Genomic DNA, 23019 nt, shown 5'->3' on the forward strand with positions numbered 1-23019 from the left:
TGATAGAGATGACTCACTACTAGAAAATGAGGCTTTAGACACGGAACTTTTTCACCCATTTTTTCATCTTTCTATCTCTCTGTCTATGTCTCTCTTCTCTCGCTCTCTCTCTCTCTCACTCATCACTCTTCTTTGTCTGTCTGTCTCTCTCTTTCTCTCTGTCTATCTCTCTCATCTCTCTCTGTCTCTCTTCTCTATCTCTCTTCTCTTTATCTCTCTCGCTCATTTCTCTCTGTCTCTCTCTCGTTTATCTCTTTTCGCTCTTTTTTTCTCTCCCTCTCTCTTTGTCTCTATCTTTTCACCCATTTTTTCATCTTCCTCTCTCTCTTCTCTTTCTCTTTCTCTCTCTTACTCATCACTCCTTTATTTCTGTCTATCTGTCTCTCTCTCTCTCTCTCTCTCTGTGTCTTTCACTCATCTATCTCTTCTCTCATCTCTTTTCTCTCTCTGTCTCTTTCGCTCATCTCTCTTCTCTCTATCTCTCTCATCTCTCTCTGTCTCTCTCATTCATCTCTCTTCTCTCTCTCTCGTTCATCTCTCTTCTCTCTATGTCTCTCTCGCTCATCTCTCTTCTCTCTATCTCTCTCTCTCGTTCATCTCTCTTCTCTCTCTATCTTTTTTCTGTCTCTCACTCTCTATCTTTTTGTCCCTCTCTCTCTCTTCTCTTTCTCTCTCTCTTTCTCTCCCACTATGTTCGCGTTGCTCACTCTCTCTCTTCTGTCTTCTCTATTTACTGAGCTCCCTCTCGATTTATCTATCCACTACAAGAAAATGCACTTTTAGCGACCATTTTGTCTCTCTCTCGCTCATCACTCTGTCTTTGTCTCTCTCTTTCTCTCTCCTCTATCTGTCTCTCACTCATTTTTCTCTCTCTCACCACCCATCTCTTTTACCACCTTCACCACTACTGCAAACGCCATTCCACTACCACCATTACTACCACTGTCGCCACTTCACCTCTACGACTACCATTGCTACTACCATTGCCACCAGTACCACTACTGCCACTATTATTACCATTACCTCTCATTCACCCTTGCCACTTCATCTACTCTACCACTACCACAACTTCACCACTAATCTCCTTCGCCGCCACCACCACCACCACCACCACCACCATCATCTCTTATCCACCACCTTCACCACTACTGCCATTACTACTACCATTACCTCTTATTCACCCTTGCCACTTCATCTACTCTACCACTACCACAACTTCACCATTAATCTCCTTCGCCGTTACCACCACCACCACTATCATCTCTTATCCACCACCTTCACCACTACTGCCACTCTCTATCCTCTACAAAAAAAAAAAAAAATCATTAATTACAAAAAATATATATTTTTTAACAAAAAATATTTTTTTCTGACGACGGCAACTCCCGTCGCAAAAAAAAAAAAAAAAAAAAAGTTAAACGACATTATTTTGTTATTTAAATTTCATTTCTAACAAAAAAAAATATTTTTTATTCCCGCCTGTTTTTGTTTTCCATTCCCGCTCTATTCTCTCTCTTTATCTCTTCTATCCGTCTCTCACTCATCTCTCTCTCTCTCACCACCTATCTCCTCTACCAACTTCACCACTACTGTAAACGTCATTCCACCACCACCACTACTTCCACTGTCGCCACTTCACCTCTACGACTACTATTACTACTGACATCACCACCACTCCACTACCACCACTACCACTACTGCCACTACTACTACCATTACCTCTCCTTCACCCCTGCCACTCCATCTACACTACCACTACCACAACTTCACCACTAATATTTTTCGCCATCACTACCACCACCACCATCATCTCTTATCCACCACCTCCATCGCTAATGTCGCTCCCTTTCCTCTACACAAAAAAATAGTTCATGATTTTTACTAACCAAAAAAAATAGGTCGTAGAAAAATATTTTTCATTGACCACAGAAAATAAACTTTTATTTTAGTGGAAAATATTTTTCATTAAAATATTACCCCTACTTCTACCAAATAAAAAATAATAATAATATTTTTTTTAATTAAAATAAAAATGAAACAAATAAATTTCAATCTTAGTAACTAAAAAAAAATGAAATTTTTTTCATTAACTACAAAAAAATTTATTTTAACAAAAAATAAATTTTTTTAACGACAGCAACCCGCGTCACAAAAAAAAAAAAAAAAAAGAAGAGTTAAACGGTATTATTTTATTGTTTAAATTTTATTTGCGACCCCCCAAAAAAAAAAGATTCACTACAACAAAAGTAACTTATGGTGACGAAAAGTAGTGAAGAAAATAAATTTTGTCACTAAATAAGAATAATTCGTGATGAATTATAAAATTTTGTCACGTATAATAAAAAAATAAAAATAATAGGTGACGAAATTTATTTTCGTCAACAAATACTTCTTTTTAGGTGAGGAAAAAGTAAGTTTCGTCACCGAAGGTTTTCCCGCTAGTTTTTTTTGGATGGCACCAAAATTTGAGACTTTTGGTGAAAAAAATTTGTCATTAATTATAAAATTATTAGCGAAGAATATATTTTCGTCACCAATTATTTTTAATATTTTATAATTATTAGCGAAGAATATATTTTTATCACCAATTATTTTTAATATTTTAATATCATTTAGTGTGAAAAATATTTTTGTGGGCAATAACTTTTTAGTCTTTTGAGATCTTTTGGGGAAATAATTTATCTATTTTGGAGGGATAATTGAGCTGCAATGAAAAACAAATGGGCTATTCATTTCTTCCTCCTTTTGTCTAACAGTTTTCCTCTCTCTCCAAATTCCTTTACTCTTAGAGAGAGAGAGAGAGAGCTCGATCGATCCGTAGTTTTTGAATTAGCCATGGCGTGTACGAGCTTGGTGAATCAGTGGATCGGTTAGCAATCCTTCAATCAAGGGCCTGGATCTTCCTGTCGATTCGTCTCTCCTCGTGTCTCTGTCGTCCATGCCAAATCGTACTTCGACGAACTCGTCAAAACCGCCGTGAGTTCAAAATATGCATCATTGAGCTGAGTTCGTTTTTATTTATTTATTTATTTATTTTGGGTTTTAATTATTGAAAGTTGTGAAAGTCAAATTGATTGATGATATTTCTACTTGAATTTCATTGTTTACTATGCTAATTTTTTTGGTGTAGTTTGGATGTGATTAGTTTAGAAGGTGAACTTTTGTTGATTGGTATGAAATCAAGATTTGAAGATGTAATCTTATTTTTAATCATGGTTTATTAAATAAAATATTTCAGTCATGTTATAATTGATGGTTTGGTGTGGGCGTGGGGTGGGTAGGTTCTTGTTTCTTTAATTTAGGCTTATATTGCTTCAATTTCGTTGAGTTGTTTTAGAATTTTTATGGATTTTAATCTTCACAATTTTTTTAGCTTCTAATCTGGCTTTATTGTTGATATGGTAAATAAATTTTGATTGTCTTCTTTATTGAGCGATTTAAAATCTTTGATTTATCATCTGAATTTTCAAGTTTTACGTATTTTTTGGGTTTTTTTTTGGGTTTTTTTTTTCCCCCCTATAGTTAATGTATGTAGTTAGCCATGAGATTTATAAACTAAGGTTTCGATTCTGGTGATTTGTGCATTGTTTCCTCAGATCGAACAGAGATTTGGCTTTTTATTTCAAACCGTGAAAAGTCCAAACACGATTCCATATTGCAAGAATGAAAACAAAGGCACAATTCAAACATCTATTTTGTACCCCTTTCAATTTTTCCAGTTTATAGCTATGTAAGAATTTAGGTAGTTTATGAGATTGGGTAATTTTAGTTTTCCTCTGTATTAGTTGATCAGCAGAAATTCAGTGTTTAACATCAAGAGAATGGCCATGTATACTATGTAAAATGTATGGCAAAAAACTAGACACGATGATGATGGTTTTGTTTTTTTTTTTGTTTTTGTTTTGTTTTGTTTTTGTTTTTTTTTTGTTTTGTTTTGTTTTTTTTTTTTTTGTCATTGAACTATGCTAGCAATGTTATATGTTATTAATTTTACTATTTATATGAATCATCATATGATATAATATCATATCATGTACCACATAAAAAAACAAATATATAAAGGGTTGGGAATGCTCTGTTTTTTGTGGTTCAAAAGAAAGGGAATTATCTTATTATTGTGTAGCTATTTGCTTTGTTCTTTTTTGCATTTATTAATGAAATTTGAACATTGAGAGCATTAAACTATTAGATATTGCTCTGGCATAGCCATAAGTTAGAACTGCTCTCCAATAGCTCTATTCATTTTATTTATCATTTTATTTGTTTAAATGTAAGATAATAACCATTACATTTATGGCATATTGTTTAGATGGACGAGTCAAAGAGAACTACAATATAATAAACTGTTAGTTCTAGAATGAAGCAATTAACCCATCAGAGAGGTTACACAGATCAAATAGAAGATGCAAATGCTGTCATATTTACTTTTGGGTCATATCGCTTGGGGGTAAGTACAGGCTTGCCGTACATTTTTTTGGTTTTCTGCTTCCGTAAATTTACCTTTTCTTGCTTCTTATGGATTGCATCACTTTTGTGTTGATACCAAATTTATGTAACCAGGATCACATGAGACTATTATTGAACACTTGGTTAGTGAACAAAGCTTGTCAATTTGTTTTTTTCTTTTTTCTTTTTTCTTTTTTTCTTTTAAATGTATGGAGAGAAGAGTTGAAGGATAAAAATAGACAGATACAATAATACAATATAGGAATAAGAGATTAGGGACAACATGGAGATAGATATATCAATAAGAGATGAAGAAATGGAGGAGAAAGAAATAGAGTGAGGAGAAATATATGGAGTACTGAGGTAGATAAGAGATGAAAGAGCGAATGGACATATATCAGGGAAGAGAAAGAGATGATGAGTGAAGAAGAAGAAGATAAGTTCTTCCATGTTCAACTTCTAGTCATTCTCCAAGGCCTATTCTCATTTTTTCTTAAGAGGTCATGTTATAGGCCTTATGAAACCCTATAATAAATAATTGTCATATAAAACAACCTTCTCAATAGCAACAGCTCTTGAATCATAAAAACAGTTATAATTAAAACATGGTAACATAATTAGAGGAAAAACTCATAATAGAATTACAATGTGTTAATGTGAATCTTGCATCTATCATTCCGCCTTATAGGAAGATTTGAAATTGTATATGAGGAATTTAGCTTTGATATTTGGATTTTCAAGATGCTATAGAGAGCAAAATATCATATGTTCAACTTCCATTTTTTGGTTGAGAGAGGATTCCTCCTCTATGTTGTCTTTTGTGTGGTTTTTAAGAGGTTTGTACATGCATGTATAGCTTCCAAGCTTTGGCCTTTTGAGTGTATAAGATTTGCCCCCTTCAAGGAGTTTTTGATAATGTACTTTTTAACTTATAAAAAATTAAAAAAATAGTTTTTAGTCACGAGTTAGTAGCCCAGGATGAAAACTGAATGAAGGGGATGATTCTGGCTTTTAGTGGTTGAGAAGAGTTATTACTAGGCTAGACTTGTCAAAGGGCTAAATGATATGTTGAATAGGAACTCAAATTTTGTGCACTGGAAACACCTTTGGAATTCCAGGATACTTTATAGAACAATAAGTCATATTATTTACGATGTGTTTGATTTGGCTTCACAGGCTAGTCTGCAGCAAGTCTATACTAAAAAACAATACTAGAATTTATTGACTTCTGTTGTTTATCAGAACTTAAGAACTATGGCAATTTTCACTTTTATTTATTTGTTTTAAAATGCCCTTTATGCTTAGTGAGTGAATTCAGATCATGTGGGGATTCAGCAACAAATTTTTATGTTGACAGGTATATGAGCCTGAGGCTGACATGGATACCTTTTGTTTTGTTTTATGATATGTAGTTTTTGTTTTGTGTTTTCCATATGGACATATGTTTTTTATGCATTACCTTCTTATGTTATATTTTGCATTTTCTTTTCAAGTAAATATTATGCGTTATATTTTATGTCTTATATATCAATTTATGCTGTTTAGTTGCCATAATGGCCCAACACTCACAGCCTCTTGATGTCAATGTAGAGGCACAGAAGGAGGCAGCCTCCCATTCTAGTGTCGGTAAGACATTAAAGTTATTTATATTAATGAGCTTTTTGTTGAGGATTGAGTGAACTTAGCTCTAAATTCTCTAGAGTGTTTTCCTTTTATCTTCTTGTGGGTTGATGGGTTTTTCCTTATTTATTGCTTTGGTTTTTGTTGAGGGTTGAGTGACAATAGACCTATATTTTTGCTTTGGTTTTATCTTATCTGGAAACAAAGAGGGAAAAAAAGCACACCCACATATACATTGATAAAATATCATCCCTAGGTGTATATATATTCTGTCACTGTAGTTGTTTTTGTGCGGGTTCAAAAGCACTTTTACATTATTGGAGGGTCAACCCCATTTTGTCCCTTGTGACGAGTAAGTGAAAAATTAATAATGGACTTGTTGGGAATGTCTTTTCTTGGGATACTTTTTGGCGGGCAAATATGATATGAGTGGTACATTTGAGGCATTTCTTTTGGCCCCATCTATTGTTGGATTAGAATTTTTGTCGAAAAAATGTGAATAAAAAGTTTTAAATAAAGGTTAGGTTTATGTAAATATTGTACAAAATATAATATCCAAACAGGTTTATATCCAAACAGGTTTGGAAAGAGAACTATTGCTGGGAGAGTTGTTAAGGAAAGCTATGGTGCTGCCAAACAACAACATACATTTACAGCAAGTTTGGGACATGTGTAGTGATGACTCGCTCAATTACTCAAGCCTCTCTTTTGCTAATGAAATCAATAATCTAGTGTTTTTTTCCTTTTCAATTTCCTTGAGTTAAACATTGTCATAGTTCATCCCTTATAAGTTTTTTTGCACAAAAATTCAGGATCTCCCTCTGTTTTGTCTTTATTAGAAGTTATTGTTCTGCCCCTGTTTCTGTGGGTCACCTATTATTTCCCGACTAGTGACAAATGGTAGATGTCTCCAATTGAGGTTAAAGGATTAACACAAGTTGTGTAAGAAGGCAACTATTGATCATAAATCTAGAGACACTTTCTAAGTAGAGCAACCATATTTTTATGTGGATTCAATGTACCCCCAGTACTGTCACTACAAATCTACTACTGTTCTAGATGCCAAATTTTTACCATCTACCTTATCTTTTCTACTTTCACATAGGGATTAACCTGATGAAATGATGTCCTGACCGAACATATTCTATGTAACAGCATGAGGTGACATTGGATGAAATTTCAACATTATGCTGTTTGAAAGATGGATACCCTTGTTATGGTTATAATATTGTTATCTTCACTCTATTTATCCTTGTTTCTATGATCGGTAAAATACATCCTTTTCAGACTTTGATTATGATATATGTATTACTATTGTTCAGTGAACTGACTGAAATGTTAAAACTATTTGCAGACATACTTGGGGATCCAAATATTCAGGTTTTATTTCAAATGCACTAAGTACTCTGCTGACGAAAAGGTAAGGTCATTTATGCTAGTTCATTATTTCAACCTTTTGGGTGTAAATGCATTTTGTGTAGGCCTTGAACACTGAAGCCCAATTGCCATTTTGGTCACTTTTGTGATGTACTAGATTTATGTAAATGGCAGTAGCAGTGTCTATTGTGGGATTGAATTTATGTTTAGCTGGTAATACTATTTTATACCTGCAGAACTGCCTGAAGTAAGCATGTAGTTTGACCTTTTTTTTTGGGTGGGCTGCATTCAAGTAATCTTCTACTCACTTTTGAACATAATAGGTTTTGATTCAGGTTGCCTCCTTAACTCATTGAACTGAAAATTAACTCAAATAATAAGTTCTAGATATATATATATATATATATATTAAAGTCTTTGAATGTCTATTTTTCTTCTTTTGAGATAAGTTATTTAAATGGCTGGTTTGGCATGCCTACCTAAAATCTGTTCATTGTTAAGGCTAGGCACTAGCTGTATTGATCTGACGAGAATTTGATAGGGCTCAAATTCAAAAGCAAACTATAATTTTGCTGGAATTTGAACTTCAGTATTTCTATACTTTAAACTATTGGACCAATTGATGTCATAACAAATCATCCAGAGGTATAGCTATTTGACCACATCATAGCTGCAGTGTGAATTTGTCAAGGCAGCATAGGAGCTCAAAACATGTGAATTTGGATACTATTTTAACCATCCTGCCCCCACTGAAGGGCAAGGTTGCATGGTCTAAGACTATTAAAACATAGCAAGATAATTGTTAATTCTTAACATTGGTATACTTCCAAAGTTGGTTTCACAAATGGGCCTAAGTTGTATTTGAGGTGCATGGTGCAGAATCTAAGATATGATATTGTTGATGAGATCCGTATGAGCTACTTTTTCTGCCTAAAAAAATATGATTTCAGCAAATAATGTCATGGTCCAACAGAAAATTGGGTTCATATAAGAGTTAAGATATACTAATTGAATGAATTGATAATTACAAGTCTCCTACTTCAATTTTTGCGAATTGCTTTTATATGTTGTATGTGATGGATTTCATTGACATGCACAGAGAGAAGTGCTGGATAGTGAGGACCTGTTATTGTTTGTTACTTACATGGACAGACTTTAATTGTGGAGCATTTGCTATTTCAATAGAGTATTTTGTCATGGTTGAAAATCATATAATTCTCGTATTTTTGACAGTTACAATCTTTAAAGTATCTATCTGTGGCTGATCCTATTCTTATAAAGATGTGTTTCATCTCAAGTTATTAAATTAGGGAGCTGAAGGTTTAGATAAGGGGGTTGTATGTAAGTTGTTTCTTTTTAATTTAGTGTGCTGGGCTCTTATTATTTCCTCTACTTGGATTGCTCCCATACCAATTTGTAATTATTCAGGCTATGTGGTTTCTGCTTTTAAGACCAATAAGCTTTATTGATCCTTATTTGTTTTATAGTTTTTAGTGAGTTATATGTTGATATCATATGATTTGATTGTCCATATAATACTCAATTTTATCATTTATGTGATCCTTTCTGCATTGTTGCATATTGTCTTCTTTTGTGGTGCTGTTTTACTGATATTTTTGTGGAGAATCAAAATAATTATGTCATTTTTGGTGGCTGTGGGGAAAGGATTAGGGGCAGTTTAACAACTGGATAAATTACATTATTTTTGGTGTGATCTAAATGTAAGTTTATAAATTAATTAGTAAGTTTATTCATATACTTCTGGCGGTTTTTAAATTAATTTGTTTTTTTATTTTTCAGGTCAGCAATTTCTTGGAGAGATGCAAAATATGGTCAAAGAATTCAAGAATTTACTTTTTTCAAGTTTTTTATTTTTTATTTTTTAATGTATGTAATCACAGTTAATTTTTTTTTTATTAATTTCTTTGTATATACTTTTAAACATTTAACTTTCATTTATAAAATATATGATATTATTTCATTCAATATATGGTTGTGATTCAAAATATAGTATATAGTGTGTATTATATTATTCAAATGCGCGTGCAAAAATAATATTGATTATTCGTTAAATATGTCAATTTTTTTTTTATCACAGATTTTATTAGTTATTAATCACACTTAAAAGGTGTGATCTAAATGTTTTTAATCACACTTAAAAGGTGTGATCTAAATGTTTTTAATCACACTTAAAAGGTGTGATCTAAAGTTTTTAATCACACTTAAAAGGTGTGATCTAAATGTTTTTAATCACACTTAAAAGGTGTGATCTAAATATTATTAATCACACTTAAAAGATGTGATGAAAACATTATTTAATGACACTTAAAAAGTGTGATTAAAAATGACTATTTTTAATCACACTCCTAAAGACCACACTTTAATAAAACTTAAAAGGTGTGATTAAAAAACATACATCACACCAAAAAAGTGTGATCTTTATCTATATTTGTAGTAGTGGGTTAACACAAAGTGTGATAGATGCACTATGTGAACAGAGTATGATAGATACACTAAAGGTGAACACGAAGTGTGATAGATGCACTTAGTGAACAAGTATGATAGATACACTAACGGTGAACACAAAGTGTGATAGATACACTTAGTGAACAAGTGTGATGGATACACAAAAGGTGAACACAAAGTGTGGTAGATGCACTATGTGAACAGAGTATGATAGATACACTAAAGGTGAACACGAAGTGTGATAGATGCACTTAGTGAACAAGTATGATAGATACACTGACGGTGAACACAAAGTGTGATAGATGCACTTAGTGAACAAGTGTGATAGATACACAAAGGTGAACACGAAGTGTGATAGATGCACTTAGTGAACAAGTATGATAGATACACTAACGGTGAACACAAAGTGTGATAGATGCACTTAGTGAACAAGTGTGATGGATACACAAAAGGTGAACACAAAGTGTGATAGATGCACTATGTGAACAGAGTATGATAGATACACTAAAGATAATGAAGTGTGATGGATACGCTAAAGTAAATGAAGCGAATATGTGCATGATAGATACACAAAATGAGGATGTGTGTGATAGATACAGAAAATGAGAATGTGGGTGATAGATACAGAAAATGAGAATGTGTGTGATAGATACAGAAAATGAGAATGTGTGATTGGTACACTAAGGGAGGAGAGTGTGATTGATACACTAAATAAATGAAGTGTGATTGATACACTAAGCAAATGAAGAAAGTGAAGTGTGATTGATACACTAAGTACATGAAGAAAGTGAAGTATGATTGATACACTAAGTAAATGAAGTGTGATTGATACACTAACTGAATGAAGTGTGATTGATATACTAAATAAATGATCTCAAACGGAACTTCTTTGAATGAACCGTACATACAATATCGTGCATGAATGAGAAAGAAACTTGATGGGTACAATGCAATACGATGCATGATGTTTAAGGAACGCAATAAACAAGCGTAGCGGCGCTTTAGAAAGCACCTCACGGGGTGAGTGGCGATGAACCGCTCTACTCTGACGAGGATCTCCCCTCGTGCTCTTCGAACACTTACCTTCAACTGATAGTACAAAGGCTCTGGAATATTGACAAGGGTTCTTCACGTAGAACACTTTGGATGCTGCCTTTCTTCCTGATCATATTCACAACTTTCCCTATTCTCCAACGAGGTGACAGACTAGGTTGGTTCGGTATCCAGAATTGAGGTGCATACACACTATCTCAACCTATGGGGCTTCCATATAGATTTCAAGCTGAGGACACGCCTCAGGTTATTTAAACCAGACTTTAGTCTCGGAAATCCTGAACCATTGCGTTCTAGGCAATAGCCATTCGAACTCTAGTTTCCACCGTCGCAGTTGGTCTCCTAGGAACTCATTGCGAACACAGCCAAGATGCCTCTGGCAGGGAATGGTACTCAGGGAGAGCACTTCTGATCGCCATTCTGGCTTGAAGTAGACTTGATCTTGAGCTTGAGGTACAGGCACACTCATACTTCGGAGCATTGGCAAGACCTGAAGAGGTACACACGGAATGCAATCTCGGAACTTACTAAAGTTGAAACAAACTCAGATACCCGACATTTTCTATTTTTTCTTGCGTTGCAGTCTAGAACCCATATAGCTTCAGATAGGTCCTGGCATTACTGTTTACGCATGACCTGGGTTGAACCCTGCGGTTTTATGAAAGAACGAATCTTGTTTTGCACAGATGTGGAGAACGGTACGGCACTCGAAGCGCAAAACGATTTTATTTTTGAAATTGAGAGATGAGTTCATGACCGGGGCCTACGACTGAACACAGCGCACTACGACTCAACAATGGAAAACAAAAGGTAAACAACCTAAACACATCGAGTAACACTCGAAACGACTCAAAACAAGAATCGTGATAAAACAAAATGACACGACACTCAAACGTGCACAGGGAGCCTGTTTCCCTGGGTATTGTTTCCCACCCTTTCTCATTTGTGATTCTCACATCACTCGGCCCTTAGGCTCTCCTTTTTTTTTCTCTGAAAAGCCCTTTTCCTCACTTTTTCTCTCAGCGCAATCTCTCTTTTCTTTAATCTCTCATTTTTTATCCCTCCCCTGGGTGGTTGATGGATAAACAAGAAGTTGCGGGTTAATGCCCAACGTTATCAGCTCGCGGCTATTTCCTTCGGTGACATTTAGTCGATGCCCTAAATGAAGGAGTGGAGTATCTTGACCCATTCTAATTCGTGCTTCGCACTCGACTTGATACCTCACTGCTTGGAGGATGAGAGAGCTTTCAACCCCTTGTTGTTAACTTCAGTTGTGCCCTTCTTGGTAGATAGGGTACCCTTTCCGGCAAGTATGGTGCCCTTTCTGGCAAATGCATTGACAACGGGGGAAAGACAGGAAGCCTGACTCAACTATGCCCCTAGTTCATTATTTTGACCATTTTTTGTTTTTGATGTTCTGCTAAAACAATTTTGACCAACATGAGAGTTAGATTAACATGCTTGTTCGATTTTCTGATTTAAAATCATGCAAGTTAGGTTATGAGCACTGAAAATTTTCCTTTTTGGGTCCAAGAAATGGTCCAATTTTGGAAAAGTGGAATAATTTTCGAGAGAATTAGTCAACCTTAGTAAAAATTCTCAAAATTGTTTTTGCAAATGGCCACTGCTCAACGAGCACGGAGCCTACTCTTGAAATGCACAACCTCGGATCCATAAACAATGGAAAATTGTCCCTTGTCTAAAGGACACTGCATGGCAACGGAAAGTTGCCCCTTGTTTGAATCACGCCGCATCATACTGAATGGCAACAGAAAGTTGCCCCTTGTTTGGATGATGCTGCAGCGCATTGTAATCAGTCCTCAGAGTGACGATCACAACCGAACTCTCGGATACAGAGACGATAAAGATGACCGGAACCATCATATGGACACAGTCGAATTTGAAGTGTTTTACGGCTGGACTTCTGTAGACGCGCCCGCGGGGGGGGGGGCCTTATGCTACTACAGTTCGGACTCGCGATTTTATTGTCGCGGTTCTTAATCTGAACCAAAGAGTCCAAATCTGGCAAATCGTTTTGAGAAATAGATTTTTGAAAAAGTAGTGCCAAACATGGACTGCTTTGCCAGATACAGAGTCGCCACCTAAATATTTTTAAAATGGGGAAATTTAGGAAACCCTGACTCGGTGCCGAAGGCCACATGTCCGTCATCACCGGAGTTGTCTCGGCTCGGGAGCTTGGGTACGATCGGGGAAGGTCAGCTATGAGCACCCCCTTTCGCCCGGTCCGAAGACCGGCCTCTACAAACCATGATATCCGTTTTTGAAAACATTACGTGTTCTTATTCCATTTATTAGCCTAGAATTACTATGTTATACGCGCAGCAAACTAGTATAGACTAGATTGCCTAATTTGGAAATAAGCATTGCATATCCATTTGTTTTGGAAAATGTTTTGGATTTGCTACTCGCAAGTAGGCTAAAATGCGGATTTCAACGAGTTTTTCCAACTCAAACAATCCAACCTTCACCCACAGGCATCAAAACAGTTTATCACATAAACATCTAGCCACATGGTAAACATGCTGTCATGGCAACACTCACACACATGCGGGATGCTATAGCATAAATACTTACATCGTACTCCGTGCCAAAACAGTAAACTAGTTAGCAAACATGCATGTCCTAGTTCATGTTAAAAATGGCTAATGCATCACATGCAAAAATGCGATCTAGGCAGGCTCGGCTAACCCTAAACATGGCATGTGAAATGCGATCAACTACCACATATTCAATTTGTGAATTGAAGTATAGATGCAGTTAGCGTGATGTACCGAGCCTAATGTATGTAATACAAATGTATGGATGCACGCATGTATAGCATAAGGTATGCTAATTTTAAAGATGCCCTAATCTACCATCATAAGCAGGTAAATAAAAGGGAAGAGAGAAGTGGGGATTGGAAGACATACACACCACCCACACACACTTATTACAGATTTGCCCTCACTCGGAGGGACCAAATAAATAATACAAATTAATTAACTACGCAAGCTAATTAAATATTACAACTTGCCTAATCAACTAAGCAAATTAACTAAAACTAAGAAAACAGGAAAATCGCCTCGGGAAACGCGCCGCCATGCATAGGCTGCCTCTGTTTTCCTTCCTTCACTCCTCTGGAGGTTACCAAAACCTCAAGACTGCTTTTCTGGACAATGAGGAGTGCCACCGGCTGAATGGAATTGCCACCGGCAGTGTGATATGGCCACCGGCACAAAATGAAGCTGTCGGCAGATAAATCATTGCCGGTCGACACCTTACACTGCCTGTCGGCAGAGTTTTCCTGCAGAATCTGCAAATGACAGCAACAGAGGGCAAGGCAAAGCATGGCAGCACAATTCAAGGCATATATGCACCAACCATGTCCCTTATCATGATAATGACTCAAAGGGGCATGTGCCTCGATTCTCGGACCACCAATCACGCATTTCCATGCATGATGGCCCAAGGAATCAAGTATGCAACTTTCATGTCAAATGAAATGCAAACCAATCAAACAAACTAAGGCCCAATTCCTATCATCAAGTCAAGGAACACGGCATGCATGCAAGATGCAATGCAACCTAGGCATGCAAGCTAAGGATGCAACATGGCATGGCAACAAGCTTATGCAAGCATACAAGCAAACATGGGACCATGCAAATGGATGTAAAGATGGACTTATACAAGACTTGGGCAGCTCTAATAAGGCCCAAAACAGTAGCCAAAATGCCCAAAAATGGAGGCTAAACACACATGCACACATACACATGTTATGGTCCAAACCTCAAGCATTAAGCAAGCAACATTCAAGCACACTCGCAAAGGGATTTCATGGACGATTAGCATGCAACATGAGCTCTAAAATCATGCTAAAACATGGTGCCAAACCAAGCAATAAATCAAGCCAAGCATGCAACAAATGGCCTAAGTGCTCAAAACAAACCAATGGAGTATTGAACTACACTTAGCAAGACCAAACATGGCATGAACTCATTGACCAAAAACAGAGTTTTGGGACATTAATACAAGGCCTAAGAATCACTTAGATGGCATCCAAATGACTCAAAAACAAAGGCATGCATAATCACCAAAACATGGAGCATTGCTACACAAGCTTATGAGGCATTAAAGATGTATCCAAGGTAAACATATAGGCATGGAAATAGGACTGAAATGACATGGTGGATGGTCCCAAATCACCCAATCAATGCAAAGATGTCATGCTATACATGCACATACTTAAGGCCAACAAGCCAAAATGCAAAGAGGCTATATGATACATGCCAAAATCAACCCAAACACCTATGGACAGACCTAAAACATGTCAAGATAAGCACAAAATCTTCACAAATGTAAGCCTAAAACATGCTAGAAACAAAGGCACACGACCTAAGACATGTTAAGGAATCACAAGGCATTACATGGCAACTATGCTAAGCATGCATGGAGTACCAAAACCAATTTAAAATCATGTTATATTATGGAAAAATAAGCATGAAAAATAGTCTATACATGCTCAACACACACTCAAACATAGGCTCCCTTTAGAGGCCAAAATATGCCCTTTTCAAGGACAACAAGGAGAGGGGGTGGCCCTCTCCTTTTAGAGACTTCAAGGCACCATCTCCACCACTGAAATCCCTCAAGATTTCGGTGGTGAAGAGGCCCAAACACCAAAGTCCCGAAACTAGCACAAAATAGCACAAAATTAGGCCTTTCAAGGCCTAAGAGGGGTCAAACACCCTCAAATCACAAAACACCCTTAATAAACAATCAAGAGGGTCTAAAAACAGAACTTTTTTGTATTATACACCAAGCTCAAAAACGAATTTAAGACAGGTAGAAATAAGGTGCAAAAATGGGGAATAAAGGGGTGAGATTCTTACCCTTGAAGCCTTCTTCAACAATGATGCTCCAATGGCCTTCCTTGGCTTGAATCCAACACCAAAGTACTAAAATCAGTCCCTTAGAACCTCAATAGCTAGACAAAGGTGAAACACTAGGTGTTTATGTGCAATAGTAAGACACAAAACACCTAGAGCACAAAAGAGAGGGAAAGAGAGATAGGATGTGTATCTAACCCTAACCCTAAAACCAGAGCTTAACAATGGCTGTCTAAGCTCTCAAAATATCTCAAGTGTCTAACCTCTTTGCAACAAGAGAGAGTCTCTCTCTATATAGAAGCTTTTGTCTTGTAAAGCTTACAAGACAAGCTTCATAAGAGGGAGATCCCTCCATACACGTGTATGGAGGGGAGCAAAAGCAAGACAACTGTCTTAAAATATCTGCAAAAGCAGATGCACAGTAGTCAGCCGGCCAAAAATGCCATCTTGGCCAAAAGGAGTGCCGACCGGCACTAAATAGTGCTGACCGGCAACAAATAGTGCCGACCGGCAATAAAAAGTGCCGATGGAAGCAAAAACCAGCCGGTGGCCTCTAGCCACTGCCGGTGGTGGGTGGGGATGGTCTACAAGCCCTACCCTGCCTCTCAAAGGCAAGATGTCAGTGTTTGGTGCAAAACCAGACACTAAACGGTTGGGTTCGGAGATCCTGAGGCAAGGCGCGTAGCGGAGGCCTCCGGGAACTCCAAACGAACACAAACATGGATGATCACCGAGTGTTCAAACGGTGACGTCCAAGTCTTGAGGACGGTCAAAAATGGGGTGTCTACAACTTCAGAACGAAGTTGCCTACGTATCCCAAACATGGGAATCAAGCCTTACGTAGTTCGGGTTAAGGTCCACTCGTGTGTTTAACCTCTCCTCTTGCGCTCTAACTTTTGCGAGGTCCTACGAATATCAAGAGCGATTCCACACAGGTATTCGTAGGACCTCGCAAAACATTTTTTGAAATTTTTTTAAGAAAGTGACAAATCGCTCGCGCTGAAGACAATGTAGAACCAATCTGGATCAAGCCAGGGTCCTTCTCAGTACTCACATTAACAAACATGATCTCATTCATTAAGGGCTTAGCACGCATCTCTTTCTCTTAATTGATCAAATTTTTGCAAAACACAAGGAATTCCTTCCTCTTTGTTTTCACCGCAATGTTAGAAAAAGTTTTGAAAAGCTTAGGTCAATACAATGATTTCAAGGCACAGAAGAGCAGGTGAAGAGAATTGTCATTTCATTCAAGTTTCTGGCACAACCGGCACAAGGCAGAAGCAAGCACAAAAGCATGAAAAACCACTACTGTTTCATTCAAATCTTATGGTGTTACTGGCTCCCCGGCAGAAACAGACTCAAAAGGAAGCGAAAAGACAAACACAAAACAAAATAGTGATATCCGAGGTAACGCCCCCGGGATCACCCGACTCTAACAAAACAGGACTGACTCGATACAACAAGACAGACACAACTGACACAGTACAAAAAGACTGACTATGCACAAAATAACAAAACTGACCCAATACCCAAGTCAGAAAATACAAAAACTAGCATTCACAAACGCTCAAGTTCACTGATCAAGTGCCGATAGACTTGGCTGAGCTGGTGCGGCGATGACCTTGTTGTCAAACAGATCTTGTACATCGTGGCGAAGACGAAAGCAACTGTCAGTGTCATGACCGGTTTGTTGATGGTAGGCACAGTATTTAGTGTGGTCATGCTTTGGAGGGATAGGATCGGGTAGAGGCCGTTGTTCCAATTGTTTCAGATATCCCTTTCGGAGTAAGGCCTCTAGCACTTTTGACAAAGGCATATAAAGTGGGGTAAAAACCCTCTTGACTCGAGGTGGATATTTGGTTTTTTGTGAGCTACTTCCGGACGCGCCGGTGAATGGGGTAGCTGTTTTTGATGCGGCGACGGTGACCATACCTACTTCAGAAGATCTTGCAGCTGCATCACCGTTGGTGGTCGCATTTGAACTGCGGGAAAATGCCCTCCTAGGCTGCTCCTTCTCCTAGTCAATGAGGCCCTGCTGCATAGCATCCTCAATTTGTACCCCCATCTCATGTAAATCTGGAAAGGTGGGAAAGGGGAGAACAATCATTTTCTACATAAGCTTGGGCTGGAGATTGTGCACAATCATCCGAATTTGATCTTTATCAGTGGGCCATAGGGCCATCATTGAGGCCTTGGCCCTCCACTGGGTTACGAACTCAGAAAAGCTCTCATTAGGCTCCTGCCTTGTCATCTCGAGATCACGGGTTGTTGCCTCGATCTGTGTATTATAGGAGTACTGAGCGGCAAAAGCCTCGGCCATCTCATCCCAATTTCTCTTAACATCATCTTCCAATTTTGCGTACCAGATGGCCGCCACACTCGACAGGGTCCGGTCGAATAAAGAAAGCTTCTGTAGTCTGGTGAGGCCCATCGGCCTTAATATGTCTGAAAACAGCTGTAAGTGCACCATGGGATCCCCGGACCCGTCAAAGTGGTCAATATGTGGCATTTTAAAGCGGTTTGGCAACGTCACGGTCGCATTCGTATACCCATCCTCAATGTCCGGGATGGACTTGACGCCCTGAGATTTCTTGAACAGCTTTTCAAGCTTGCTCACCTTCAATGCTGTAGGGTCCACCTCGAACTCAAAGGGAGAATCCGACAGGTTGGTGGGTGTTTTGGATAATTGGAGTGGGAGCGGAGCCGATCCGGTCGGAATGTCCGTATCTCCCTGGACTGGAACTCCTAGTGGGGGAGGGGCTTGGTGCAAAGCAGATGCTCCGGTTTGCTACTGTAACCTGGCGATCAACTCTACTTGTTGAGTCATGACCTCGGCCTGTTGTTTGGCAAATTCGGCTTGACGAACAGTGTCCTACTGCATGATTTTCATACTTTCTTGGAGTTGACGCATCATCTCCTCCATTCCTGCCATACTGCCCTGATCTAACTGATCTATCGGTATATCTGTCTCTGTAAAAACAGATATCTCAGCCCAACTGCGCACAGGTGAGATGGATAATGACCGCTGATCTGAGGACTGTTGAACTGGTGATCTGTGCCTGATTGGCCTTTTTACCCTGCCTCTGGCAAAGGAACACTGATTTCCCTTGAACTGAATCTCTGACCTAACAAAGTCTATCAGCACAAGTCCGATGAACCTCGGGGAATATTGGAGCCTTCTGAAACTACGATTCCGAGACTACCTAGCAAAAGAGAAAACATGCAGCATCTCAGCCTGATTTCACCAAAACAGATATGAACAGCCGAATAACTGTGCTCGAACACTAATCACTGTTCCCCAAACTACTTCCCCAAAACTGAATCTGATACCCGCTGATATAACTGATTCTCAGTATACTGATGCTGATGCCCACAGGCCTGATGCCCAGACTTGCAAACTGATACATGCATTCCTGTAGAGACGCACTCTAAAAGCATATAGCAAGTAAGTGAGAGCCAAAACACCCCTATGAAGGGATAGGGTTTCCGTGTCCTATTTTGTCAGGAGCTAGGGTTTCACTATGCACACAGCGGTTTGAAACAACCTACAATCGGGTAAGCAACCTGTCCTAGTTTTGGAATGGTCACTATGGATTCTGAATATGCACTAGGTCGAATGGTCAAAAGGGGTGCCCCGGTAAAATCGGGGTTTGTGTTCCCGTCGTGGCAGAGCCCGCAACCGGTTAGCCTTCTGGCACACTTCTCGAAGTGAGCCTCCAGCAAACCGTTCAAGAATAGCATACGGCAAACACGATGTGCTAGGCGCACCAATGCACATGCAATGCAAAGAAACACATAAGTGTAGTCAAAACACGACATCATGAGTTCGAGTCAAGTTCTCTAACTCCCCAGCAGAGTCGCCAGAAACTGTAGACGTCCCCGAACGTCCCGAGAGGGAAATCCCGTTCTGTTCATTTGGGCTCACTACAGCTTAGGACTCAAAGTCACGGTCCTGTATCTAATCTCGCAGAGTACAATGCAAGACCGATGAATCATCAAAGAGTCCCAATCTGGCAAATCGTTTTTGAAAATAGATTTTTTTTTTGAAAGAAATGCCAAAGATGGACTGCTTTGCCAGATACAGAGTCGCCATCTAAATATTTTATTTTTGGAAAATTTAGGAAACCTTGACTCGTTGCCTGAGGCCACGTGTCCGTCATCACCAAAGTTGCCTCGGCTCGGGAACTTGGGTACGATTGGGGAAGGTCACTTCGTGAGCACCCCCGCTCGCCCGATCAAAGATCGGCCTCTACTAACCATGATATCGAGTTTTGAAAACATTATGCGTTCTTATACCGGTTATTAGCCTAGATTTACTATGTGATGCGCACAACATACAAGTATAGACTGGATCGCCTGAATTGGAACAAAACATTTCACGTTTATTTTTGAAAACGGTTTGCTACTCGCAAGTAGGCTAAAAATGCAGATTTTGCCACCCTCGGGTGGGCTTAGAAAAGATGGTTTTGCCACTAGCTAGTGGGCTTAAAACTCACAGTTAATGCATTATTCCAATTCAGATAACCCAACCTTCACCCACAGGCATTGTAACGCCCCGATACTACACTATTGATTGTAGCCAAGGGAGAGTCACTGTTAAGGTGTATACGTCTACTTCTATAGAATACCAATACATAACAACCATAATAATATTCATTTCAAAAGCTTGTTCCATTACATTACATCCCAAAGAAAATTTAAATCTTCATACGAGTCTTACAAAATATCAAAAAAGAAATTTTTAACTTTTCTAAGATAGCCAAAGGTCTTCAAATGTTTTAGGCTCGTCGTCTCCAGCTATATGTTCCTCTTCGGCACCTGGCATAATACACCGTGAGCTTTGAATGCCCAGTAAACACACACACACCCCAACCCTTTTTCCCGAGTCCAATACACAATCACAAATATAACATCAAGTAGTAGAGCATGATACACAACACAACAAATAAATAAATGGTTACCAGTTAACTGTTAGTAAACTAGAAATCCCCCAAAGAGATTTCGTCCCCCCAACCACAAGAATCGGACTCGGATTATTCGGTATGCCCCCTCTTTTGTTGCTTTGTTGCAGAACTAACCTCGGATGCCTACCATCGGTTATATACCGCGTAGCGCCAACCGCAGGGCCTCAAAAGAGACGGTGAAATAGGGCCTTGTCGAAAACCCTCCTCACACCAAACCATCTAGGGTCGGAATACAACCGCTCCGTTCAAGGGTTCCGAAAACCACTTGCGCAAGACTTTAACTTCAAATTAGGGACGCATCCCAACAACCATATAACACATTTTCTCATCTTTCCATTACTCAAGTGCCCAAAAACACAATACCCTCCCAATTAGGTTTCCCGTTGAGTTAAAAGTTTTAAGTCAAGGTTAGTCCAACTTACAAGGTAATAATATCCACATAAACATGCATCCTTAAGATGAGAAAGATAAATAACATAACATCACACATAAAATATCTTGCCAAGATATGATCATAACACATTTTCATGAATACCAGGACATAAAACATCCATACATAACAAATATTTCCAAATTTAATATCACAAAAAGATTAAAATGAAAGGCTAGTTTAGATCCTTCACCAGACTTGGTCTTCCTATGATTCGTGGAGAATTTGATCTAGTTTCTAGAACATTTTTCGGAAATGGGTTTGCTTTTCCAGATTTTAAGTTATTTAGAAAACGTTCCAGCGCTGTCCAGATTCTGTCCAGACCCGTCGATCATTACGAAAATTTGATTTTCTTGCAAACCGCTTAATGTTTTTCAATGAAACCAATTTTATTTGAAAGCTAACTCCTTAAGGAAAATTTTGACCTAAAATAGAGGTCAAGAACAATTTTATACATTTTTCTGAAATTTTTGAAAGTGGGCTGTAAAAACAGTTTCTAGGGTAGATGTCCAAAACAAGAAGATTTATAAGTAAAGGGTTCCACCCAAAGGAAAGTTTTCGTTTCTTTTGTGAAGAAAACATGCTAACCAGCATATATTTAACTCAAAAAGTTTTCTTGAAGGTGTGTCCTTGGAAAGTTGAGAGATTGATATGGAGAAAAAGACGGTTTTGTACCGAGATGGGAAAATACAAAACAGATAGAATCAATACTCAACTCTTAGCATTTTTAACACAAGTAACTAATAAATAACAGATCTAAAACATTATCTAGAACCCTAAGACATGTATTTGAAAAGGGAAAATGAAAGAGAAGGTTGTGTTGTGGCTTACATGCTAAGTTTTGAACAAGATGGCTCTCTTCTCCCTTCCTCTTTCCCTCAAAATTCCTCTCTTGTTCTCTTTCCTCTCCTTAGGTCGAATGTGGAAGTGTGAGAGTGTTGCTTGGTGATATTTATAAGCAACCTTGGTGTAGTTGGTATTGAAAGGTTGTCATTATAGCCTACTAGTTAGGATATGATGGAACCACTACTTGAAAAATGAAAGGACCCTAGCCCACTAGTTAGGTTATGAATGAACCACTACTTTGAGATTTAAATGAACACTAATTGATATTAAATGAACACTAACTAGAATTAAATGAACACTAGTTAGACTATGAATGGACACTAGTTGGAATATGAATGGCCACTATTAAGGATATTCCTGTTTTGATAAAACAACAAAAACAATATTAATCAACAAGATTCAAAATAATTCTCATAACTGAGGGGTTTTAAGCAAATAATTAAAACCTTTTTTTTTTTAAAGAGAACATTTTTCAGGGCTTCACAACCTATCCCCCTTAAAAAACAATTTCGTCCTCGAAATTCAACTACATACTGCCTTCGAAAAGCTCAAGGTAGTTTGCCTTCACCCAATCCTGGCATTCCCAAGTAGATTCCTCAATTCCCCGATGACGCCATAGCACTTTTACCAAGTGAACCATATTTTGCCTCTAAGGTTCTTCTCTCGGCTATCTTGTACTGCTACCGGTCATTCTTTAAATGTAGCGTCTTTGTCAAGACTAATTTCATCCCATTTGAGGACGTGTGATGAGTCGGCGATGTATTTTCTCAACATAGATACATGGAAGACGTCGTGTATCACTGCTAACTGCGGAGGTAGAACTAGTCTATATGTTACTTCACCCACTCTTTCCAATACCTCAAAAGGCCTAATATATCGTGGTGACAGTTTTCCTTTTTTCCCGAAATGTACTACTCCACGCCTAGGTTGC

The 23019-nt window shown here is 38.2% G+C and overlaps 1 protein-coding gene across 4 annotated transcripts; it reads left to right on the forward strand.

Moving 5' to 3' along the window:
• The first annotated feature begins 2634 nt into the window (after nt 1-2634).
• On the forward strand, nt 2635-9429 carry LOC114296559 (nuclear poly(A) polymerase 2). Of its 4 annotated transcripts, none has more exons than XM_082894395.1 (5): nt 2668-2976; nt 4310-4447; nt 6037-6072; nt 7421-7486; nt 9244-9429. In XM_082894395.1, exons 2-5 carry the CDS (start codon nt 4358-4360, stop codon nt 9346-9348), a joined length of 297 nt encoding a protein of 98 aa, XP_082750521.1. In that variant the 5' UTR covers nt 2668-2976; nt 4310-4357; the 3' UTR covers nt 9349-9429. The 4 variants fall into 4 exon arrangements, 2 of the variants coding, with proteins under 2 accessions (XP_082750521.1, XP_082750522.1); XR_014344270.1 differs by having other exon boundaries at nt 2698-2976; nt 5992-6072; XM_082894396.1 differs by lacking the exon at nt 6037-6072 and adding an exon at nt 7222-7333 and having other exon boundaries at nt 2698-2976.
• Nucleotides 9430-23019: the final 13590 nt, after the last annotated feature.

This window comes from Camellia sinensis, chromosome 11 (assembly GCF_055761805.1).
Source record: "Camellia sinensis isolate YWXY chromosome 11, ASM5576180v1, whole genome shotgun sequence".
NCBI lineage: Eukaryota > Viridiplantae > Streptophyta > Magnoliopsida > Ericales > Theaceae > Camellia > Camellia sinensis.